A 27,125-nucleotide genomic window follows, 5' to 3' on the forward strand; every position below is an offset into this window, starting at 1 on the left:
GTGCCATCAAAGTGTGGACTCTGAGGAGGACCGCAATTCCGGAGTGTGCCATTTGGGACAGGGCCTATGTTGCCTCAGACGACAACATGTTTGTCCTGTGGCAGCTACTGTAGCTTCTCATTGCATTTGAAATTGAGATTGGTTGCAATTTGCAATCTTACCTCTACATGCTGCTGAAAATCCCACATTACACCTTTAGGATTTAAGAAGGTTGTTGGCATGTAGTTGCCAGGTGGACCTATAAACCTCATGTTTGAGGATACAAGGGTAAAACAAGCTTGTTCACACTGGGGTCCATAACTATAAAAACTGAAGACAATAGCGGGGTCCACACTACAACTATAATGATAATGAAACAGAGAAAATGCATGATATTGAACAAACTATAAATATTTACAGTCCATCAAAATTAGGGCTGTGACGATTAATCATGTGAATGCGCATTTTCTCAATGAATGAATTTGAATGAATTACGGTGGAATGCCGCCACATCCAAAAGCCAGAGGGTGCTCTCGTGTAGAAACGCCATTTGTGTCACAAAAGAAGAATCATTACAAATGCTGTTCCAGGAAATGTCTAAAGGGATATTTATATCGCTGTTCTTCAGATTGTTTCAGGTATTTTCACAATAATAAAGAATATTTTGAATGATTGTGTTTGACGTGTGTTGCTTTTTTAAATTCACATTATAAACGACTACGACTCATAATGATTTTAGATCGATTAGGACTTCCTATTGATCACAGAGCCGTAGTACACACACAAGCTGTGCATGAAACACAGAATCGGAGCCTTGCGATTCAGAATCGATTTCAGGCAGGTCTTTTTAATGGGGAACGCGTTGTATCGTCACATCCCTAATCAAAATCTGTTTAGTTCAGTTTATTTGGCCCCTATTAAATTGAATTATAAAGTTACTAAGAACCAGCATACTACTGAATATAATTTTTATTGTGTTCAGCTAAAACAGCTAAATTTATACCTGAGGTGGCATAAGGCATAATGTACAGCCAGCTTCACATCAGGTCGAGGACCAGGATTTATTCTGCAATAACATTCTGCGACTGGATACAGATTATCCCTTTTGTTACACAGCTATTTGACTTGAAGTAAATATATAACACCACATATTGATTTGATATATTTTATTTTAACTTGTTTGTAAGAAATGCAAACCTCCTTTGAAAAAAAAAACACTTTCCTAGTGGATTTAACGTTAAGTTCAAATTCAAAGTTCAAAGAAGACAAACATGCATTTGGTTTAAATAATTTGTAAATAAAATCTCATATGTTGTTAATTTTGCATATTTATATTGAATTTATTTTTAAGTATTAGGCCTAGTCCACGCGTACACGAGTATCTTTATAATCTAAGTTTTTCCCTCCTTCATTAAAAAAAATCTCCACGTACACATGACCATGCAAAAACCCAGTATAAAGGGCTGCACAATAAAGGCTAGATGTCTTAAGGTTCACACCAGATGCAAGTTCAACAATTTGCGCAAGTAGATTACATACACAGTCAATGCAAAGACGCAATCAGACGCATCCTCGCGTGGGGTGATGCGAATGACGCGATATGGGCGGGCGCGTTTGCCGCGAAAACACACGCTATTCGCCTCAAACGCGTCTTAGGCCAAGCTGAAAATATTCAACTCAAGTGAAAAATTCGCATGACACAAAGTTAAATCCCACGAGTAATCTAGAGCGAGCAATGCGATGCTACGCGTTTGGTGTGTACGTAGCAGTACAGCGGAGTCTCTAACGTCATCACTGGCAGCCATCTTAACAGGCAAGCTTTTCACCGGGCTCTGTGGTACCTGATAAGGTGAGTGATCTGTACGAACACAAATAAATTTTTCTCGCTAAAATCTTGATGGATTTACAAATGGTTTGGATTCTTACAAATGTTATTAACGTGGCTATAATACTGGATGCTTGAGCATGTTTCATGAACATCATAAGTAAGCAGTGTCAAAATCTCTGACATTTATAACAATGGTTATTTCAAATATCCATGCACCATTAAAAAACACTGTTACGAGTGAGCAAGCTTACTGTGACAAGATGGCCGCCAGGTGCGGACGTCGACCTCCATTGGCCAGCAGCGCTGACAAGACATCTATGTTTTATTATGTAAAGACGGTTTTACCGGCTACTTGACAAAACGTTGCAACCGGAGTTTCTAAAAATCTTCTTCACCATGGCAGAAGTTTTTATAAAAGTTTGGTTTCAGTCACCTAATACTGTGTTTGCATGTGGACAAACCACAAACGACCAAACCGCATAGAACAGGTACGGCTTTAATAACCAATGTAGCTATGTGTCGATAGGCCTATTAAAATGACTCGCAGCCAGGCCTGGCTCCAGATATTAGATAAAGGTGCGGTGATATTCCTGGTGGGCCGGTCGGATTGGGGGGGTTCTTTAATGCTTTAATCTCATATGTCTATAGTTTTAATTTATATATTTAAGACAATTTTGTTTGTTATTGTTGTGTTAGTGTTTTTTGTACATATTTTGGAACTATTTAGTAACTTTATATAAATAAAAATGGTTAAAATTGTCTCTTTTTGCATTTGTAATATTTTTTGACCCCTTAACAGATCTTGTATCAATTAAGTAACTTTAGATTTGATAAAAAGGGGCAGTTCTTTTAAAATAACTATTTACATAGACTAAAACAAACTTGTTACTTGAGTGAAGCATGAACTGTAAGAATTGGGTTTATTCTTGTAATTTAAAAAAAAAAGGGGCAGTTCTTTTAAAATAACTATTTACATCAACTAAAACAAACTTGTTTTTCTTAAAGGAATATTCAATTTTGTTAAAAGAAAAATCCAGATGATTTGCTCACCACCATGTCATCCAGAGTGTTGATGTATTTCTTTGTTCGGTCGAGAGGAAATTGTGTTTTTTGAGGATTTTTCTCATTTTGATGGACTTTGGTAGAGCCCAACATTTAATACTTAACTCAACACTTAACAGTTTTTTTCAACAGAGTTTCAAAGGACTATAAACGATTCCAAACGAGGCATAAGGGTCTTATCTAGCGAAACGATTGTTATTTTTGACAAGAAAAATAAAAAATATCCACTTTTAAACCACAACTTCTCGTCTAGATCCGGTCGTGATGCGCCAGCGTGACCCCACGGAATACGTCATGACGTCAAGAGGTCACAGAGGACGAACGCGAAACTCCGCCCCAGTGTTTACAAGTGTGTTGAAAGAGGACCGTTCCAACGTTGTTGTATGTCAAATGATACTAATTAATGTCTTTGTGTCAGTTTATTGTTTACAATGGTCCACAAATTTGCTTTTTATATATGTAACACGTGACCTCCCTACGTCACTACGCATTTACGTTAGGTTGCGCTGGACCGAACCTAGACAAAAAAGTTGTGGTTCAAAAGAGCATATTTCCTATTTTTCTTGTCAAAAATGACAATCGCTTCGCTAGACAAGACCCCCATGCCTCGCCTGGGATTGTCCACAGTCCTTTGAAACTCCGTTGAAAAAAAACGTTAAGTGTTGAGTTAAGTATTAAATTTTTGGATCTATTAAAGTCCATTAAAATTAGAAAAATCCTGCAATGTTTTCCTCAAAAAACATAATTTCTTCTCGACTGAACAAGGAAAGACATCAACATTTTGGATGACATGGTGGTGAGTAAATTATCTGGATTTTTCTTTTAAGAAAATGGAATATTCCTTTAAGAATTATTCTCATGTCTGCTAATATAGTATAACATTACAGATTTTTGGCCAAAAGATTGGCTGTTATGTGGTCTGGGGCCAGGGTGGACCAAGCCTCTGATTGGGTGGGCCAGGCCCACTCTGCCCCCCCATGGAGCCAGGCCTGCTCGCAGCACCCGGATGAGGAGGCTGTGTTATCAGTTTCAGGTGTTATGTAAGGAGTAATAAACTTGTTCCAAGATCGCAGCCCAACAATTCAATCAGTTCTCTATGGATAAAATCAAGTCATTTTTTTCTCATTTCAGAAGTTTCACTCGAATATACGTCATAACAGGGAAAATAAGATGTTATGTTACTATTATTTTGCAAATTTTAAGAATTATTCCAGAATTGTTCCAAAGCGACTGATAAAAACTGAAAACTGATTTCCCCACTTTTACCCTTTACTTGCATTTCCTGTTTTGAATGTTAGGATATTTTTATCTGCTTTACTTGCAGATATTTCATAGTCATGAGGAGTGAATGACAAGGATGACCAATCCAACAGGATGCTGATATGTATGCCATTGCGACTTACTCATTTCGATTTGCATTACTTATAAAAAGCAATCGCCAGGATTCAACTTTTGTCCTATGCATTTTAACCCTGGAGAACCCAGGAAAATCCAAAAACCCATTTATTCTACTGAACAAATTTGACCCAGTGGGTTCTCCGGGGTTAAACAAATCGTATATTACAGAAACGGACTTTCCCATCCCATCACTGACAGCAACCGTCTATTTGCGCTGCATTGCTGCCCCCTTGTGGTAGAACCCGAACTACATGATTGATTCTTGAAAGGATACGGTCTCAATTCTGTCATCATTTACTCACCTTAAAGTTTTCCAAAACTGTATACATTTCTTTGTTCTGCTGAACACAAATGAACATAATTTGAGCAATGTTTGTACCAAACGGTTATGGAGCACCATTGACTTCCATTGTATTTTATCTTAACATGGGGGTGCTCCTGCATTCTGCTTGATTACAAATAGCTACCTTTGTCCTTAGCAGACCACAGAAATGTATACGGGCTTGAAACAACTTGAGGGTGATGAAATGAATATTTTCTTTTGTTTTGGATAAAGTTTAGTATCACTCCAGATGAAATCATTTGATACATTTAAAGGTGCAGTGTGTAATTTTTAGAAGGATCTCTTGACAGAAATCCAAAATAATATACAAAACTATATTATCAGGGGTGTATAAAGACCTTTCATAATGAACCGTTATGTGTTTATTAACTTAGAACCTAGAGACCTTTTTATCTACATACACAGAGGGCCCCCTTACATGGAAGTCGCCATTTTGTGCTGCCATGTTTCTACAGAAGCCCTTAACGGACAAACTTTTTTTACTAAGTTCTCTCCGACGAAGTCATGTTTGTTCAGTGGCGGCTACCATAGCTTTTCTATGCGTTTCAAAAGCGAGGGGTGAGCAGCGGACTGAGCCCTGGGTTGCAATTTGCAACCTCACCACTAGATGCCGCTAAAATTTACACACTGCACCTTTAAGGATTAAATAACACATTGTCCATCACCAGAATAGATATTCAATATAGCAGAGAGTCTTCATTGCCTTGCACAAACTTCATATCAGATTATTTTCAGACCATTTTAACAACATTTAGTATTTATTTACAAAAAATTTAATAATTTATGATTTAGTCTCTGAACCGAAGACCCATTTTATAAAAGAAAAGCACAAATTTGACTCATGTTTTTGAAAATGCTTTATTAAACTACCACTATAAATACAACAATGCCAAAAATGCCTTAAACAAACAGGATAGAAAACAGTTCTAAGTAGATCTAAAAAAAGAAAGATAAGAATATTTTGGCAATAATATTCTACGTTATCTAAATGTCCTCTACCGAGGTCACCATGTCTTGTTCAGTTGTTGTTTAGTAACAAGTCTTAACAAGGGGGGAAAACGCTACACATGTAGTGTTTATGAAATGATCACAAAAGAAAGCACATTTTGCCAATAAACGCATTATCAGTTTGGGCTCACAAAAATTCACTTCTATTCTTAAACACGCACGCGATACACTCTTAAAACAGCTCACACCTCACTGAACACTTTGGCAAAAGAAATAAACACGTTTTCGCTGTTAAACTCTTTAAACCAGCACATATAGAGATGTTCAAAATAAAGAGATCTTAAAATATATTATATAGCATTTCCTCGTACTTCATAAACAAAAACAATGTACTGTGTAAATATATATTAAATATATCCTGACCGTTTCACTCATAATAAAAGATTCTAGTTGAGAGAGAGAGAAAGAGAAACAAAACTACTGGGGATGGTTCACTTTTCTGACCAATACACAAGACACACACAATGTGGAGTGACTGAGAAAAGATCTCAGTGATTGTGACAGTGTGTGAAAATGTGTGCGACTTTGCTTAGATGGTGTAGACTGTGAACTCCGGATTGTCATTCTTTTGTTTGGCTTTCCCCATCTTAATAAAATATGTGTTATTAATACATAAAAGCAAAATACGACATAAAGCAGCAAAACTAACACTCAGAGCCCCCGAAACAACAAAATAACACAAAAAACTGACTTTGTGAAAGAAACGAGGAGGAAAGGAGAGGCACCGCGGTAAAACAGTGTTTTAAGGAGGTCACTTGTCAGACAGCGATCTGAATAAAGGCACAAATGTGTCAAGCCCTTCAGAAGGCTTAGGGGTGACGTACAGGAGGATACTGATATGATATACAGACAATGAGAGGTTCTCTGAGCTCCCTGCTTTCAGTTTGGTCCAGTTTAATCCAGTTAATTCTCCTAAAAAGACCTGCTCATCACTTCACAACACAAGGCACAAACATACACAGCATGAAAAATGGTTAAGTGCACCTCAGTACAGTCTACATTACTAGTATATAGGTAAGCTGTACTATATCACATGGATTGTGATTTTTAAAACTGTGAGGTCGGAGTGAAATACTTATTACTTAGTGAACTTGGCTTGTAATATCTTTAATATTTATTGAAATCAATCTCAGAATTAGATGATGAGACTTTAGTGGCGGCCGGTGGCTTCTTTTTTCGAGGGTGCTCGATGCGAAGTTCGTCACAACATGTATGTGTGTGGTTCGTAATTTCAAAATATGTGTTCGGCGCGACGAGTGAATCTATGTGCATCACGTGTTTTGTCAAAATAAGTGCCATAAGAGTATGATTAAAGAGACACTCGCGTTTGCCAGACACTCGCATAATCTCATCCCTAATCAGAGTTTACTGTTAAACAGTGGCGTAGCGTCTGGGCATGCAGGGTATGCACATGCAACTGGGCCCGGGCCAATAGGGGGCCCAGCCCTGGGCCCTCCCCAGCTTTTAATAAAAAAAATAATTTCAAATAAATTTTTATTTGTGGCCGCAATAAATATATTTTTGTATGCATATCATGTGTAGTGATATCTTGTCTAATGTCTAATTTCTCCGTCATTTCTTGTTTGCGTTTATAATTTTTTTGCACTCTGCGGCTGCCGTAGACTGCATCATTTTTTTACATGACGCATCACAGTGTGAGAGGTTACTATAGCGGCTATCTACATGAACATTAAGGATGGACAATTATAAACATAAAAGTGGGGCCTTAAAGAGAAAAGAGAAGCCGAAGAAGTTAGTCACGAGTCAAAAACTACCCAAAACATTTCGTTTTTATTTATTTAAATCTACCCTTTAAAGTAAAAAAGTAAAGTAAAAAAATTTGACTACCTTATTAAAAGTATATGTTGTTAACAGACCTGCGCGCCAGTTGGGGGGGCTTTGGCTTAAGGGGGCCCATAATGTTTTTTTGCATATGGGCCCGGAACTGACTTGCTACGCCACTGCTGTTAAAGGTGCAGTGTGTAATTTTTAGAAGAATCTCTTGACATAAATGCAAAATATTATACAAAACTATATGATCAGTTGTGTATAAAGACCTTTCATAATGCACCGTTATGTTTTTATTACCTTACAATAAGATTTTTTTATCTACATATACCGAAGGTCCCCTTCCATGGAAGTCGCCATTTTGTGCCGCCATGTTTACAGAAGCCCTTAACGGATAAACTTTTTTTACTAAGTTGTCTCCGACGACATGTTTGTCCGGTGGCGGCTAACGTAGCTCCTCTATACGTTTTAAAAGCGAGGGGTGAGCAGCGGACTGAGCCGTTGGTTGCAATGCGCAACCTGACCACTAAGGGAGTGTCTTGCGTGTATTTTGTGAACGTGAGCGTCTCTTTTATCATAAACGGTTTTGACGCGTGTGCAGCAGGCACTTATTTTGACAAAACACATGATGCACATGGTTCACATGATGCAATGAATATTTTGAAAACACGAACACACATGACACACATATTTTGAATTTGCGAGTCACCACTGTGAGACTTAGACTGGATTTCACATATAATTTTAGGGTGACTTGACCCCACAAAAAACTAAGATGTGCTGTATCCACAGATCTGTTAACCAACATTACTCAACAGTTTGTCTCGGTTGGTCTTATTTAAAGTATCACACCACAAATGTTCTTCACCGTATAGGTTCAAATGACTAAACAATAATATCTCTCTTTTTCCAGTTTGATTGTTCTTGAACTGAATGATATAAAACTTAGAGAGCTTCGGATGATAAGGCACATGTATAGGTCATTATCGGTTCGCATGTTCTCTTCCATGTTAAAAAAGTCCTCAAAACAATAAAAACTACTTTAAAATAATCTAAATATAAAAAGCATGAGCAAATAAAACAATAAAGGAGAAAATAATGAATGCAGGTATTTTTCATATAGACCCGACGGACGGAAGATCCCGACATCTTCATAACGCATAACATGTTATAAACTCAAAATACATAAACATTTTTATGAAACACTACTAAAACATCTACTAACTTCTGCGGTTTTTGAAAATGCTGCTCAGCAGTAAATTTTTTTTGTTCTTTTTTTTACAGTCATCTGTTTTGTTTTTCTTCACAAAATAAATGCAACAAATGAGTGGCATTAAATACACATTTCAAGTCCATAAACGTTCCTTCAGTATTCTTCTTTCTTCTGGCCGCAAGGGCGAAAGGAGTTTTTACCGTATGGTGGCCTTAAAGGGGCAGGAATGATCCATCTGACCACCATTTGCTGGAGTGTGTGGGGAAGACAATGATACGTCAGCAGGTGTGATTTCTTCATGACATATCACTGACAGTCCACTTTATGACGTACACAGTGATGATCGACTAAGAATTAAAAACACGCATTTCACGATATGAATAAGGAATGTGCGAGTTGTTGGGTCATGGCTTATGAATAAGAGTTAGTCTGGTTATCTGCTCCTTAAGGACTGATGGCTGTTTCTCATTGATCTACAGAGAAAAGTGGGTGGAGCTCTGGTCACATTGCAGGGATCCGAGTCCACGCATATAACACAAAGGGAAAAAAGTCCCTCGGTCTGAGATGAAAATGGAGTCAGCACAAGGCACCTTGATAAGCTGATCAGTAGCTTTAGTATACAGCGTACAGCATTAGTAGTTTTAGTTTAAATCAGTAGATTAGAATTCCAGGGTCATTCGTCTGGATTACTAAATGTAGGCCAGAGTTCGATGAATGTCACAGTGTCTGCGAGTATGGGTCAGTGGCTTTGAGCAAATTTAGCGGACAAATTAGGCACTCTCTCCGAGGTACCCGAAGGCTGCTGGGGAGCTAGGCGCGAGTCCGAATCAATTAGTTTTGTTGTGGGTACGTCGGTTTCGATTAGCCGGCGGGGCTCGTCGATGTAGCGTGAACGTTTAATGGTCTGTGCTGATGTGGTGTGTGTAGTTGCAGATCATTTTGATTGTTGCGGGTGTCTCAGTAGGTCTGGTATACATCGTGAATTGGCATCTGGAAGGCTGCGGCGGCGGGAAAGGCCTGAGGCATGTACCCGGCGTATCCTCCGTAGGTCGCCGCTGCCATGGCGGCGTTCTTTTGCAGCGCTGCAAGGGTGGCGGTGTTGGCGTGGGCAGCTATGGGCATGTATCCGGCCCCGTACAGACTGGCGGCGGAGGCTGGGATCCTTTGGACGTTGTGAGCCATGGCATAGATGGGAGTCATAGGACGACCCTGTGAGATGTGCAGAGAGAGAGAGAGATTGTTATAACGTGCCTTAAATCGAAGTGATGCAGCAAGCTGTTAAATCTATGTTGTTTTTGACCAAAACAGCTGCAACCAATGAGATTTTACTGCATAGCCACACCGACAGAGAAATTTTATTGGTCCACAAATATATATTTTAAAGTCGCCAGGGATTGCCTAATTTTCCCTGTGGTGACGTATACGAAAACCGGATTCTGAAATTAAATAAGGCAGGGCCTTATTTTGTTCCAAAACAAATGAAAGTTTTTCATTTTTTTTCATGGCAACTTTAAAGGGACACTCCACTTTTTTTGGAAATATGCTCATTTTCCAGCTCCCCTAGAGTTAAACATTTGATTTTTACTGTTTTGGAATCCATTCAGCTGATTTCCGGGTGTTGCGCTACCACTTTTAGCATAGCTTAGCATAATCCATTGAATCTGATTAGACCATTAGCATTGCGGCTAAAAAATTACTAAAAAGTTTCGATATTTTTCCTATTTAAAACTTGACTCTTCTGTAGTTACATTGTGTACTAAGATCGACGGAAAATTAAAAGTGGTGATTTTCTAGGCAGATATGGCTGAACTATACTCACGTTCTGGCGTAATAATCAAGGACTTTGCTGCTGTAACATGGCTGCAGGAGGCGCAATGATACTACGCACTGCACGCAAATAGTCCCCTGCTATTAAAAGATACTAAGGGGACTATTTTTGGCTGTTGCGTAATATCATTGCACCTGCTGCAGCCATGTTACGGCAGCCAACTCTTTGGTTATCTTTTAAGACGCGATGCTAATGGTCTAATCAGATTCAATGGATTATGCTAAGCTATGCTAAAAGTGGTAGCGCCAGACCCGGAGATATGCTGAATGGATTCCAAGACGGTGAAAAGATCTGATGTTTAACTCTAGGGGAGCTGGAAAATTAGCATATTTTCAAAAAAAAAACTTGGCTGGTGCTGCGTCTTATAGTCAGGTGCGCCTTTTAAGTCGGTATGAATTAATTTTGACATTTATGAGTCTACAGCCGCGAGAGTCCGCTATATGCTGCTCCTGTATTTATGTAATTCAATGGATTCAGTTATGTGGAATGACGAGTATGCGAACTTCACACTAGTTGGCTTGTTTGGTTAATTTAGACTATTCAACCTTCCAAGTAAGTTCTGTATGCTATGGTTTATCGTTTAAATAACTGATAATAATTACTTTAACGTACAGACATCTATTCAGCCTGCTGTTCTGTCTGCTATTGTTTAGTTGAATAACTTGCCTTTCCAGATTAAATGTCTGTTCTTCTGCTTGGATTTTGTGAAATAATTTTCTAAATAAACGCGACGTATAAGTCCACTGTGACTTATATATGTTATTTTGTCTTAATGACGCATTTTTGAATGATGCAGCTTATACTCTGGTGTGGCTTATAGTCCGGAAAATATGATACATACATGCATGACCTTTGTCATCTTCTGATGACAAAAACTGCGTCATGCACACTGTAAGCAGTAAAAAATTTCCCATACTTCTTAAATCTATCATTATCCATTGTAGTGATTATTAGAATGACTTATTGTGGGAGGAAAAAATTGCATTTTAGTTGCATAACATCGCATTAAAATGCCTTAATCGTTTTTTCATCATTTTGAAAATATCACAAAAAGTTTTGTGCAAATCTGTAATGAAAAGCAGCACGCTACAGACGTGCTAATATACAGTATAGACGTTTTCATCGGACACATGCGATAATGTGATGCACTTCTGATCCGAATTTTACTTCCGGTTTCGTTTTCTTAAATTGTCTGACTAGTTGCTAAACTGAACTCTCGAACAAATGCCTCGTCGAAAATAACAAATGTTTTGGTTTCCTAGGTAATCTATGTTTTGTTCATTTTGCTTGTTATATAAATAAACTACGTTTAAAGTACTTTGTAATTATTATTTATTCTTAGCGGAGTTTACCAGAAGTTACGTGTTGACCACGACAGCCCCTTGTTTATGTTGTTACTGCTGAAACCATCTATAACAAGATGCGAAAGTGCAACTATATGCTCAACTGTAGTTCAGTACCTGGAAGGGGGGTGGCGTGGAGACAGCAGGCATGACAGCAGCCGCAGTGGGGTCATGTTGAAGGGCCAGAGGGTTTATAAGGTGCTCCACTGGATGCATCTTCCCATCCTCCATTAATTTAGTCGCTGGAGCAGCAGAAAACACAGCAGGGTACTGCGCACCGAGAGCTGGAAGACCCACTACACACACACACACACACATATACACTTAAAATAATGACACAAAAATGCAACCCATATAGTTTACATCATATACTATAGTGCATATTGTGCATTTATGTGACACGTAATATAAATCATTAAAAGGTATTAATGGAATTCAGGCAAATATTTTCAAAGAGAGAGAGATATAGAGAAATGAAGAGAAAGGTCGAGACTTACACAACCTGTTCAGAGTTAAGGCAAGTGTATGACTCAGCTTAAGATTAGCGACACAAAACACACCCACACACGGCCACGTACACATTCTCCCGCGCGCATGCACACAAAAGTTATTGTTTCCGTGTACAAAAACTCTTTTCATAGCCCGTGTTAATTCAGACTTAGGATCAGTAGGTTTAGGTGACGTCAGAGCACCTAAAGATCAGAATTCTGAAAGATCAGTTAGTTTAAACATACCGGCAGATTAGTAAGAAAATTAAGTCATTAATAACCTTGAACTCAATGCCCAAACAAAGTGGAACACTCTTTTACTCAATTAATAATGTAAAAATAATGGTTGTGTAGTTCTCTGGCCTGTTTTATACTAATAACAATTTATTCAAATGATGTCCAATGTAACATTTCAACTTAAAGGGATAGTTCACCCAAAAAACAAAATTCTGTCATTTTTTACCCACCCTCATGTTGCCACAAACCTGTATACATTTCCCTGTTCTGATGAACACAAAGAAAGATATTTTGAGTAATGTTTGTAACCAAACCGATCAGAAACCCCATTGACTTTTATCCTACTATGGAAGTCTATGGGGCCTGTGTTTGGTTACTGTAAAATATCTTCGTGTTCATCAGAACAAAGAAATGCACACAGGTCCGCAACAACACGAGGATGAGCAAATGACGACAGAACTTTCATCTCTGGGTGTCCTATCCCTTGAAAATATATAAATGCAAAAAATTAGTGACCATGTAAATTTTTTAATATGTTGTAATTATGACTCTAGTTTTAGAGTTATTAATATTGACCCTAAAAAAATGAAATGTTAAAAGAGCATTTGGGAATTGTTTGAGCATTGCTTCATTGTTGATAAAAAAAGACAAACAATCAAAGGCATGTCGACAGCTGTCATACAGATCAGAAAGTTAATGTTCCACTCCAGACCAGTGGGGGCAGCAGAATCAAAAAGATGAATAATTTCCCCTGCATATTTTGTTAGATGAAGCCCAGTAGAATTTTTTTGATTGCAATTTGTCGCATTTATGTTTTTTAGTACTAAATACCATTGGGCAAATCAATTATTACTTTAAAGGTGCAATGTGTAACTTTTAGAAGGATCTTTTGACAGAAATACAATATGATATACATACAGCGTTCCCACACCTTAGTTAACTTCTAATTCAAGGACCTTTTAAGGACTTTCCACGTCCAATACCCTCAAATTCAAAGACTAAATATGGGGACACATTTCAAGGCAGAGCAAGGTTACATTGTGTTACCTTTTAAGATACATTGTTACAGTTCCCTTTCGAGGGAACTCGCGCTGCGTCACTGCGGTGACACTTTGGGGACACCTCCAGGGGACAGTGTGTCTGAATGTCAGTGTATATCAAATTCAACCAATGGTGAGGCTTAACAACAAAGACAGGGTGACGCGGGAGCCAGGAAGTATATCGCTATCTGAAATATTGCCAAAGACGGCGTTACAAGGACGCAGAAAGTATGGCAAGGGAGACGCAGTGCCTTATTCCCTTCTCAGGGAACAACAGTTACATACGTTACCCGAGACGTTTTCATGTGTCAAACATAACTATGCAAAAAAGCACTTTGGTATAAATCAACATTCGCATACAGAAGATATAAGCATTTAAAGCGAACAGTTTAGCACGTGTGCTTTAAAGGCTAGAAATTTTGTGATATTATCCTACACTACACAGGGAATTAACTTCCTCAAAAACTTCCCAGGGCCTTGAATTTTTCCTCCAGATTCACAAACTTTCAAGGATTTCAAGGATCTGTGGGAACCCTGTACATAAGTATATTATCAGTGGTGTATAAAGACCCTACAAAATGAACTGTTATGTTTTTATTACCTTAGAATGAGCCGTTTATATCTACATACACCGTGGGTCCCCTTAGATTTAAGTCGCAGTCATGTTTCTACAGTGACCCTAAACGGCCAAACTGTTTTATAGAGTGCGTTTTGTCAATACGTTGTCTTAGACGATGACGTGTTTGTCCTCTGGCGGCTACTGTAGCTTCGCTATGCGGTTTGAAAGGAAGGGGTAAGCTATGGACTGTGCTGTTGGTGTCTCACTGCTATATGCCACTACAAGTCTCACATTGCACCTTTAATTTAAAAATGTTAACCTGAAACTAAGTTTCTGCCTCCATTGGTTGGGGTAGAGCACAACTGGGTAAAATTTTGTATATGTGTTTTGATTTCTCACTGACTTGTGCCAGGCTTGATGCCCACTGGGTTCACAGCTGCCAGCTCTAGATTGGGCATGATCTCGTAAGGTTTGTCCGGCAGTTTGCCTTTTCCTTCATGGTAGCGACTGTAAATACCTCGGCCAGCTGAATAGCCACCAAGGTAGGAGCCGCGGGGCCCTGGGCCCCTGTTACCAGCTCCAGCACGACCACGTCCTCTTACAGTACCTGCTTGAGATACAAATGAAAGAGGGGGGGCTGTTCAGGTACGGAACCATAAGTAGAACTGCTGGCATGTCGTAATCTCATTATTTAAAGGAATAGTTCATGCGGAAATTAAAATTCTGTCATCGTAATCACCATCATGTTGTTACAAACCTGTATACATTTCTTTGTTCTGATGAACAAAAAGGAAGACATTTTGAGCATGGTTTGTAACCAGACCATTTTTAAAGGCATAGTTCAGCCAATAACGATACTAAACCCACGATCCACTCACCCCGAAGCCGTCCGAGATGCACACGCCCATAACTTTTCAGACAAACACATTATGCTATTTTATAAAATGTCTTATATCTTCAGGCTGCTAAACAGTAACGTTAGGGGGTCCACGTCCTTCAAGTCAAAAAATGTGCATATATCCTTCCCCAAAGAAATCAAAATGGCTCCAGGATGATAAACAAAGGCCCTCCGAGGGCAATCCGCATGGTTTTGCTGTAGAAATATCCACATTCAAAACTCTACAAACGAAAACAACCAGCTTCCAACAATGCCGCCATCCCAAACTCATCCGCATTCAGGAGAGAGTATTAGCGTAGTGTACGCACATGTCTTAGTGACGTATGACAAATGCGGAGGGCGGAGACACAGAGCAGCAGCAGAGAAACCTCCATAAACTGCATACGCTCTCATCTTGAATGCGGATGCGATTAAGATGGCGGCACTACAGGAAGCTAGTTACTTTCGCCCACAAAGTTCCAAATGTGGATATTTCTACAACAAAATGGCACGGATTACCCTCAGAAGGACCCCGTCCATCATCGTGGAGCCGTCCGGATCTATTTTGTGAAGGATGGATGCACATTTTTTAGAGAACATGGACCCCATAACTGTACATTTGATTAACTGAAAGATCTAAAACATTTTCTACAATAACTAAAAATGTGTTTGTCTGAAAAATGATGGACATATGCATCTCGGACGGCTTCGGGGTGAGTAAATCATGGGTTCAACATCATTCCTGGCCGAACTATCCCTCCAAGCACCATTGACTTCCATTGTAGTATTTTTTCCTAAAAATGGTGCGTCTGTTTCCAGCTTGATTACAAATGTCTTCCTTTGTGTTTAGCAGAACCAAGAAATTGGACATGAGTGTGAGTAAATGATGACAGAATTGTGACGTATGGTTTCACAAACTAAATTTGGAATATTGTGTCGAATTTGTTTTCGGTTAAATATATTTGCTATACGGTTTGCTTGCTTTCTGTGGTTTTATAAAGATATGGGTGTGGTTATAAATGACAGTCGTGGAATTCATATTCATATAAGCGGCCTTTAGCAATTTGTCCCCTCCCTCAGTTTTTTAAGATGGGAGGGGTGGTGGTGCGAGTGTTAATAATGAAGCGTAAAGCATTATCTACAATCAGATAACGGACAACTGAATCAGATTGAGGGTAATAAACTCAAGTATGCAATCAGAATTCTTTGTAAAACTTAAAAGATCTCCAACAATTGTTCCACTTGAATGATCTTAAACAATACAAACCCAACCCAAAACCACAAGCATCTGTAATTGATGATCATGGGTTAGGAAATTCAATATTCCCAGATTTCCATCATTAGTTTCAGTATCATACTTTCTTTGAATACAGTATATACACTGTTTATCAGGTCTTAAACCTTTAACACTGGGTGGTAATATTGTAATTAGCTATAAAGCAGCGGTTCTCAACAGGTTAACAACATCAACAAGTCAGTGTTGGCATCTGCCTAATTTGGCAAGCTTTGCCATCCTAACTATAATTTTGTGATCCACCTGTTGAGAACCACCGACCCAATCTGCAAGCTTTTTGTCATAGGGGACATACAGTATTTTTAATTGTAGTGCATCCCCTACATTTGATTATTTTACTTCAAATTATTATATCTCATTTGTTATGTAAGTTCAACAGTATGATACTCAAAGCCATAGAGGAAAACTTTCTGGGTAATTCAGTCTGATTTTCTTAAATGCCATCGCATTATTCACACCATTCCAACAGAGTTACTTTGATTTTGCATTGATTTATTTTCTTATGATCATAAATCACACCTGCCCCACTGTTTGTTTTGACCTGAGAGAGAAAAGGAAAGATACTGTGGTTTCTAACCTTTAATGAAGTATTCTCGGTTGGGTCCAATGAGCGTGCTGTACGGGTAGCCGTAATAGGCAAGCGTGTATGGGTCACACTGATAAACATAACTTTGTTGTGGGGCCTCCACGGTCGGTGCAGCTACCGTCCCTTTCGATGCCTTCTGATAGCGCGTGTACTGCTCCTTATCTACGGGCTTGGCCAGGGTCACTTCGATACGGGAGCCCTCGATCTCCGTCCCGTTCAGGTTGTCCATGGCAACCACGGCATCGTCCCGACTGGCAAAGTGAACAAAGGCGTAGTCTCGGATTTTTTTCACCCGTTCCACGCAGCCTGGGTTGTACTGGCCGAAGGTGTGGCGCAGAGTCTCCTCGCTGGTCTCTATCATCAGGTTCCGCACGTATAAAATCTTTACCGTTTCCATGACGTCCTCATCGACATCGATTTCGGGTTCTGCCCAGTCAACTGCGATCTGGTGTCCCCAGAGCTATATACATAAGCATACAGAAAGATCTGTGTGTTAATACATTAACAATTTGAATTTAATTAAAAGCATGTTGACTATGGGACAGGGTTTCCTGGACAGGGTTTAGGTTAAGCCAGGACTAGGCCTTAGTTATATTAGGACATTTAAAGAAATAGTCCATTTTCTTTAAAAAAAATCCAGATAATTTACTCACCACCATGTCATCCAAAATGCCGCCGTCCTTCCCTGCTCAGTCGAGAAGAAATTATGTTTTTCGAGGAAAACTCATTTTTTCTCATTTTAATGGACCCCAACACTTACCACTTAAGTCAACACTTAAAAATTTTTTAAACTGAGTTTTAAAAGACTCTAAACGATCCCAAACGAGGCATAAGAGTCTTATCTAGCGAAACAATGGTCATTTTTGACAAGAAAAATAAAAAATATGCACTTTTAGACCACAACTTCTCGTCCACCTCCGGCCCTGCGACGCGCCAGCACAACCTCACGCAATACGTCATCACTTCAAGAGGTCACGAATGACGAATGCGAAACTACGCCCCAGGGTTTACAAGTGTGAAGGATGTCGAATTATACTAATTAATCTCTTTGTGTCAGTTTATTGTTTAAAATAGTCCGCAAATGTGCGTTTCATATATATAACAAGTGAACTCTCTAGGTCACTACGCAATTACACGAGTTCGCGCTGGCGCGCCACAGGACCAGAGACAGACGAGAAGCTGTGGTCCAAAAGTGCATATTTTTTATTTTTCTTGTCAAAAATGACAATCGTTTCGCTAGACAAGACACTTGTGCCTCGTTTGGGATCGATTAGAGTCTTTTAAAACTCTGTTTAAAAAAATGTTAAGTGTTGAGTTAAGTGTTAAGTGTTGGGGTCCATTAAAGTCCATTAAAATGAGAAAAATCCTGCAATGTTTTCCTCAAAAAACACAATTTCTTCTCGACTGAACAAAGAAAGACATCAACACCCCGGATGACATGGTGGTGAGCAAACCACCCGGACCTTTCCAAGAAAATTGACCAATCCTTCAAGTAGTTTTTACTAAAAACAATGCTAGTGTGCATTTTGAGACAAAACAATGGCACTGATATTTCCATGTTATAGTCACGGAACATTCCGCTCATTCATCCGTGTCATTGTCACGGATCTCCAAATTTTTCCATGTCCTTACCATGGACTTTCTTTTCCATGTCAGTTTCACATATTGGTTACTCAATTGTTTTTCCTGTTTTCTTACCATTGTTGCGTGGATTTAGGGTTAGAACAACTTTCTGTTTCATAAAATGACATCCTAACCCAAACCCAACTTTAACCCTAACGTCAGGCGACAATTGTTTAAAAATTCGGAAAAAAATAGTATAAACCAATTGTGAAAGTGACATTCTAACCCAAACCCCAAACCCACGTGACAAAGGTTTAAAAATAGGAAAAACAATTTAGTAACCAATACGTGAAACTGACACGGAAAAGAAGTCCGTGGTACGGACACGGAAAAATGTGGAGATCCGTGACAATGACACGGATAAATGAGCAAAATATTCCGTGACTATAACACGGAACTTTGTGAGATCATGTTGTTTTTTAAACAAGGCAGCACAAACATGCATTTTTGTCTGGGACTAGGATAAGCCCTGTCCGGGAAACCTCCCATATATGTTCTACTGAGTTTGAAGATTAAAGGGAAAGTTCAACCAGAAACAAAAATTTTGTCATGATTTTCAAGGTGGCAATACAAATATCCTACTTGTTGCTCCTATCTTTACCAGTTCCTTTACTAGTTGCATTTAAAAATGTACATTGCGACCTGGCACTATGTTTCACTAAAGCCATTGAATAGCTTTGTGAAGATTTTTTGTGAATAACCGTCCATATTTTGATCAATCTGTCATACAAAGCTATTACATGCCTTCAGATGACTTGAAACATACTAAGAAAGAACAATATGCTACATTTAAAATTTTTGTCTGAACTTTTCCCTTCAAAGATCTACAATTGTGGAATATGATGTGGAACCTGAATTCGTCCTGGCATGAGTTTTCTTCTGGCCATAGCAGCAGCACGGTGCGACTCGTACTCTACAAAGGCAAAGCCGCGATTCTTCATCTTGTCCGCTGCACTGGCATACACGATTACGTCCAACACCCCCTCCGTCACCTTGGAAACCTCCTCCAGGATCTCTTCACGTTTCTTGGTTTTTGGGATTCCGCCAATGAAGAGTCGGCAGTTATCCACACTACAGCAAACACCGAGCAACCTTCCCGGACGAATTTCGTAGTTATTGAGTTCCCGAACAGCTTGCTTAGCCTCGTGCTTCTGCGTGTACATGACGAACGCGTAACCACGGTTCTTTCCATCGAAGTCCATCATCAGACGCATCTCGTAGATCCGTCCGACGGACTCGAATACTGGCACTAGCTCGTCTTCGTAAACGTCACGTGGGATTTTACCCACAAAGATTTCGCAGCCACGTGGAGGGGAGGTGCCTTGCCAGCCAGGGGGCGGGCCATATTTGCGTTGTCCGTTTTCTTGCACCATTCCGTAGCCGGTCCGCTCCATCAAGGTCAAAAGTGCAGCTTCATTGGGGGTCCCAGCTACGCCTTCTAGGACGGCGCCGTAATTCTGCGGATGCCCAGAGGGGGCACTTGAAGATGAGGAAGGGCTAGGGTTACTCATAGCAACGGCAGAGGCGGAGTCTTCTGCTGTCATTCTGAAATAAGCAGCCAATCAGGATTGGAGTCTAAAAAAGAGAATGGAAAATTTTATTAGCTAATTATGTTTTAATTTTATATCAAACTATGCAATAACACACAATTAATGGTAACACTTTACAATATGTAAACTATTTGCATCTAGAGCATTTAAAATCTATATTGTTCATTTTTAGTTCACGTTAGCTAATGCATTTACTAATGTTAAAGGGGTCATGTGATGCGATTTTGTGTTTTCCTTTGTGTTAAAAAAAGTGTTTGTGCATATAAAAGATCCGTAAATTTGCAAAGATTAAAGTCACAAACCTAAATAATGCAAGGGTTATCTACGCCTTTCTAAAACACCTCATTCAAACACGCTCTCACATATTTGCGTCACTGCGTAAGACAATTTGCATAACACCAGCCATATGTATAACTTTTATTCTCGCTGTATGATTGTTGCCAGCGCCATGACGTGGAGACGCTGTGCTTTAGGAGGTGATTTTAAAAATATGTTAAGGGGCTTAACATTTCCATCACAAGCTTGATGTATTAGACTAATCACAATGCACTTGATATCTGGCCAATCAGAGCACACCACACATTTCCTAACAATAAGCTTTGTAAAAAAAGTTACGCTTTTCAGACAGACAATGCATAGAAGTAACACTAATGTACGGTATGTGGAAAATAATGTGTTTTTTGTAACTTAAACAGCATAAACGCATTGCATTACACCAGTGGTTCTCAAACTTTTTCACATCAAGGCCCCTCCCATTGTCCAAAACAATATTTAAAGGCCCCCAATTCACTATTTTTCTACATAATATAATGTTGTAGAGCTTGGCATGACAATACAGATGTATATTCATTACAAAATAACCAGACAATAAGAAATTTGTAATATATTATTTTAATGCTTTTTTGTCTTATTTTAAGTCATCTTAAGACCCCCTGCAAATCAGTTGATGCCCCTTGTGGGCTCCGGCCCCCTGGTTGAGAAACACTGCATTACACCAAATAATGTTTTTTTAGCAATGTCATATGACCCCTTTAAAAAATACAACCTTATTGTAAAGTGTTACCCATTAATAAATGTCTCTCCACAAACAATACGGGTTAAATACACTATTGTTTAAAAAATCATACACACATCTGAATAAATGTTATGTAGAGATACACCAGAAAGTTGTTAATAATTCCAGAAGCACATGACAGAGATCAATACTTTATATTAATCATAGTTGTTGCATTACATTAATATTGTTCTTTCTCCCATTAACACACACACACACAAACGCAAAACTTAAATTCTGTTGTACACTTAAAGCTGCCAAATAACCCTCACTAATCCGCATCTACATTCTTTTACATGGAAAAAATCTCAAAATGCCTAAATCCTATAGTCTAGGATTATCAATATGGAACTAACCTATGTGAACATTGCATATATGTGTGACAATAAAAACGAAAAAACTTTTTAGTGGAGTTACATATATAGTGTACATTAGTAGTATACATTATATACATATACTGTACTTCTATTTAGCATAAACTGTTAACCGGACCTTGATGCCCGGTTAGAGGATAAGGTGGTTAGGTTACCTAGCAATGAAACCATGGTTACAAACGCAGAGCATGTTGACCCAGACACACACACAGCTTTTTCTACAACACACAAATCCATGCAAACACAATCAAGAATACTGCAAAGCAAAAGTTAATCCAGTTAGTGAAAAACAAAGGTGTAAAGGTTATTAATGAGTCATTTACTCCATGTATAAAGTTCAAATCAACAAATTAACAACTACAACACACAGTGTTTAACATGGTACCTGGTGCTATCATGATGAGTTGTAAGAGAGACTCGTTGGTGAAGCATGTGACTTTTAGTGTGAGGGCTGGAATAACAGACAACTCAGCAGCACTACACCAAATCTTTCTCTCTCACACACACAAACACTTCCTCATTCACACACACATATATAGAAAATCAGTACATGTGTGGCTCAAGGCCAGGCTGAAACAGGAAGACGCGCAGACTGAATAATCGAAAGCCGTGAAGGACAAATACACCAACCAATCAGTGATATTTTATACTTTTGTATCTACGAGCATTTAGGCACAGGGTCAAAGTTCAGACACCGGCAAAACCAGAACTTTTCAAAATGCTTTTTATAATCCTGTCATTAAAGGGTTAATTTTATTACTTTAATGGACAAAGATATAAGTGTGTACAAAGATAATAGTTCAAGGTGGATAGTAAAAGCAAAAGACAGTGTCACAGTGTGTCCAAAAACGTCAAAATGAAACGCAGTCCTGCTATCGCTTTTAGGTTTAAGTGTAAGTTAAATGGAAGTTTGCGAATAAAAATGAATGACAATTCAGCAGATTTAAGGAGGAAGGAGAGGTCAAAAAGAGAAGAAATGATGGAACGCTGCCAGAGATTGCGCAAGTAAAAAATGACAATAAGAAGCTACCAGACAGAGATGGACAGCATGATTCAGCAAAAAAAAGTAAAAATTGGTCTAAATCACTAGTGAGTGACAGTGAAACTTTTTTCTTTGTTAGGAAGGCATATTTGCGTTCCAAAAACTGCTGGAATAGAGCGCGACAGAAGGAAACAAAAAAATATACCGCGGCACAGCAGCAGACAGCATCCATCTAGCGCAGTGGCTCCCAAACCGGGAGGCGGGAGATGGTGCCCCACCATGACAAAAGATATTAAATTATATATTTTGTCATGGCGGGGCACCATCTTTCGCCTTTCAGTTTGAGAACCACTGCGCTAGATGGACCTCCTGCTTAATTTTAATTCAAATTCTAAGTTTGAGATTGGTTTATATCATGAATTTTTTTGTGGGGGCCGCGAAGGAATGCACCAAGGGGGCGGGCACATGACGAAAAGTTTGAGAAACATGTATGTTTATGTAGATACAAGCTCTCTGCGAATGGCCTTTTAGGTTGTCATGTGCTTCTGGAAGTGAGACTTTCTAGAAGTTTCCTTGTTCCGTACAGAAAACAAGAAAACAGCAGGAAGTGAGATTTAGTGGCAATAGACACAGAGGGAGAGAAAGAGAGAGAGAGACCATGAGAAAAGAACGAAAATAAGAGAAAACGAGAGGGAGGGAATTATTCATTTTATGGCAAACATCGGGTCTCCATATCTGTTCGCAATGGTTGACCTTTACATGCGTGTGTGTGTGTGTGTGTGTGTGTGTGTGTGCTTGGTGCAAGGAAACCTGAGGCAGCAGCAGGTGGATGATTAACCAACACAAATCACTAGCTGAACACACAAATACACACACACACACACACAAACAAAGACCTTAGGAGTTATACTGGTAAGAACATTTTATAGATATAGTGGTTTTCATACTAAGAAATTATATTCATTAAACCCTAAAAAAAAGCGCTACACTGTAAAAAAATTCAGTAGAAATTACAGTGTTACTTGCAGCTGGTTGCCGGTAACTTACTGTAGATATAAATTTATGTTATTTACTGGCAACATTTTGTTCAAAGTTAAATTAACATTTAACATTTACAAGTCTTTGCCTTTACAGAGTAAAACTAAAATAACAGCATCAAGCAAAGCATTCTGGGAAACAAAATCTGAAGCAAAAAACAGAAAAGGGTTGTGATGATTTCTGGTTCCCAGAATGCTTTGCACGAGTGTGTTATCGTATAGTTTTATTCTGTAAAGATAACGACTTGTTAATATTTAAAATTGATTTAGCTTTGAACGAACTCTTGCCAGTAAATAACATAAATTTAAATCTACAGTAAGTAACCGGCAACCAGCTGCAAGTAACACCGTAATTTCTATGGAATAGTGTATGTAAGGTACCTTAATGAAGGCTTTTTTGCCAAAACGTTGGTAATAAAAAATGTGCTCAGGCGAGTGTTCGTTTATATAATTTCTTTTTATTACATTTCTTCCCTTAAATAGCACCTCAAAAGGGTTGCATTTGATCTGCTGCTTTATTCATTAAACCCAACTCCTAAATCTAACCACACTGAAACATGTTAGCATTATTAAAACAGGCTGATGCAAAACAAGATTTGGCTGATTTATGAGCCAAACACAACACTCGTATAAACATAAAAATATAAAAAAGACATAAAAATATAAAAAAAATCTATCTATTTATACGAAATTTCACAAACTTTTCTTTACCGTTCTTTGATATAAATGCAAAAAAATAGTGTCCAGATGTGCTGAGATTTTTATTGACTGAATTATAAGCTCACTTAGTCTTATGAAGTTATTAATTTATGACATGATAATATAAAACATGATCATAATAAGAAATGATTGCTTTTCATTTAATTTGGTTTGTTAATGATCAAGAAGATAAATTCTTGGAAAGTGTGAGAAGTCTTCAGGTTTGAGAGCATGTGTGTGTGTGTGTGTGTGTCACAAGATGATGGTTTGTCATTATCTAAGATACTGATTGACAGAAATATGTGATCTTTGACTTCTTTAACACACAGGACAATGTTTGACAGGCAGCACGTATAAACTCATTAACTCTGGCACACACACTCATAAACACACAGACCGTTTGTGTGCAGACAGATCAATTAGTATCTCTTGAATGAAAGTCTTTGGATCCAGGTGAAAGATAAAAGTCAAATGTAGAAGAGAACAACACACGCATGCTCCCTCACAAGAAACAGATGGTGTCTTAGAAAATCGACCGGAAAATAATGCACTTCCATTTTGGATAATGCAAGAAATGTCTGTGCAAATTTGGCTATACCTATAAAGGCTAAGCATCTGAAAATGCACAAATATAGTCAATTTTAGAAAAAAAAACCACCCCCAGGAAACACAGATAATGAATTAAAAACTGAATCGGTTGAATGTGTTGTAAGCAGTGTTGGGAAAAGTTACTTTTAAAAGTAATGCATTACAATTTTAAGTTACTCCCGAAAAAGGAAACTAATTGCGTTACTTTTACTTTTAAGTTACTTTTTCTTACTTTGCAGGTATATTTTATGACTGAGAAGTTCTGCATTCAGAAATTGCACATTTCCATCGCAACAATGTTAAGCTCTGGTCTGCCTTCTCCATTTCTGACTTAAACTGTTTACGCATAAAGAGTGTAATTTTACGTTAATACATTCAGTTTAATGAAGTACATTGTTTTTTTACATCCAATTAATTAAACTGAAAAGTAACTTGCATTACTTAAAAAAAGTAACTCAAATATTAATGTGTACATTTATAAAGTAATGCGTTACTTTTTTTGTTACTTCAGAAAAGTAATATTATTACGTAATGCATGTTACTTGTAATGCGTTACCCCAAACACTGTTTGTAAGTCACTTTGGATGAAAGCATCTGCCAAATGCATACAGTAAATGTAACTTGTGAGGTCATTTGAATTAGCCCTCACTTTGTCCAAAAACCATACCAAAGTCATAATTATATTGCATTTTAAATCTAATAATGTCAACACATTTATGTGAAAGTTCGTGTGGGGGTGTGGTTTGGTAAATGTATCTCATCATCGTATGTAAACAAGAGGTCTTTACTAAAATCTATTAGTGTTTCAGCATATGTACTGTGTGTGCGTGTGTTTGAATGTGTGTGTGTGGGTGTGTGTGTGTGTGGGTGGAATAAACCTTTTCCTGTCATGTGCTGAGATTTTGTGCTTACAAATCATCACATATTTGTTTTCTGATTGATAAGACGATAAAAAGTTTAGTGCGGTTACATAGCTGTGCAATGAATGAATAACAAGGTTATGATTCTTAGTAACAAAAATGTATCCTTAAAAGTGCACACTCAAGTGCATAATCGCACACACAGCAGCAAACAGTGTAGGTGGCATTTGGGTGCGTCTTTCGGGTTATTTTCAACCCAGCATTGGGTCAAAAAGGGTCAAGCCCAGCCATTGGGTTAAATTTGACCCAAAAATGGTTAAAACAATCCAGCATTTTGATTTGAAACAACCCAGCATAGATTAAATTACAACCTCATGAGCTGGGTCTGTCCCTTTTGACCCAACAATGGGTTAAAAATAACCCATAATTTTTTTGTGTACAGGTCAGCTCTTTGGTTGTGCCATGGGCTCTTATAATACACTCTATAGAACAACTAAGAGAGCAAAGAAAGCGCTTTTAGACACACAAAAGCTCTCCTGGCCTTAGTGTCATGAAGGCAAGATGGCTCTTAGGGGTATAGCATTCGGTCGAGTGCTGCCGTGTTTTTCACCATGGATGTCTTAATGTCTGAGGGTCAGCAGGTTTACATAAACTCTGTTTACACCCAGTATCCATACACGGTGACCTGTGCGGTAAGAGTCAAAGTTGCCGTGCCAACAGATAACCGGTGGGTTGATGTTTATTGCTAAAGAGAGCTCATACTAGTAAAACAACTGCTCACATGACAAACTAAAAAGTGCAGAAACTTCTTTTCTACTTGATGACCAAGCAAAAACTCTATCTTGTATAATGGCATTCTGTAATTATTAAACCTCATCTCATATAAACTTTGACCTTCGTGGCACCTTACAATCACTGCACAGATCATTAACAGTAACGCACTCGAAACCAGAATCCACAAACACAGATAAAGACAACACAATGACTTGGCAAGCCCGGTTACAACATTAAATATATAAACTTGTTTCAGGAAGTCTTATTTATAACAGGTGACTATGCAACTGCTTGTTGATTCAGAATACAAAGACTAACAAAGAAATATTGCGTAAATATTGCGTCTAGTTTTCTTTTTCATTTTGTTTTCATGACAAAAAAACAATTCAAAACTATATACTGTAAAAATATAATAAATTATATATATATATATAAATACCTTTTTTATATATATATATATATATATATATATATATATATATAGTATTAATAGTATAATAATAAATAATATTAAATATATAAAAAATAATAAATAATATTAAATAAAATATATATTAATACATAATGGCAGAATTGTTGTATTACAATTAAAAAACTGTACTACAATACGTTTTTACCTCAATACGCTATACCACTACAGTAATAAGGATGTAATGAGAATCACTATTGAGAGTAATTACAAAATCTATAACATCAGCATGCAAAACAGTAAT

The 27,125-nt window shown here is 38.1% G+C and overlaps 1 protein-coding gene across 7 annotated transcripts in view; it reads right to left on the reverse strand.

Annotated features, from left to right (window-relative positions):
- Nucleotides 1-5,449: 5,449 nt before the first annotated feature.
- rbm47 (RNA binding motif protein 47) overlaps nucleotides 5,450-27,125 on the reverse strand; it is a 32,892-nt gene continuing 11,216 nt past the window's right edge. For 4 of the 7 annotated variants that reach the window (XM_055205572.2, XM_055205571.2, XM_055205570.2 and 1 more), the window contains 5 exons: nucleotides 19,346-20,069; nucleotides 16,863-17,331; nucleotides 14,518-14,724; nucleotides 11,908-12,086; nucleotides 5,450-9,828 (listed from right to left, as the gene is read on the reverse strand). In XM_055205572.2, coding sequence (XP_055061547.1) covers nucleotides 9,577-9,828; nucleotides 11,908-12,086; nucleotides 14,518-14,724; nucleotides 16,863-17,331; nucleotides 19,346-20,038 — 1,800 coding nt within the window. In that variant the 5' untranslated portion in view covers nucleotides 20,039-20,069 and the 3' untranslated portion in view covers nucleotides 5,450-9,576. Of the gene's footprint in view, nucleotides 9,829-11,907; nucleotides 12,087-14,517; nucleotides 14,725-16,862; nucleotides 17,332-19,345; nucleotides 20,070-21,857; nucleotides 21,977-27,125 lie in introns of those variants that run through there. The other 3 variants (XM_055205573.2, XM_055205576.2, XM_055205577.2) reach the window with 3 other exon arrangements.

This window comes from Misgurnus anguillicaudatus, chromosome 3, assembly GCF_027580225.2.
Source record: "Misgurnus anguillicaudatus chromosome 3, ASM2758022v2, whole genome shotgun sequence".
Classification (NCBI taxonomy): domain Eukaryota; kingdom Metazoa; phylum Chordata; class Actinopteri; order Cypriniformes; family Cobitidae; genus Misgurnus; species Misgurnus anguillicaudatus.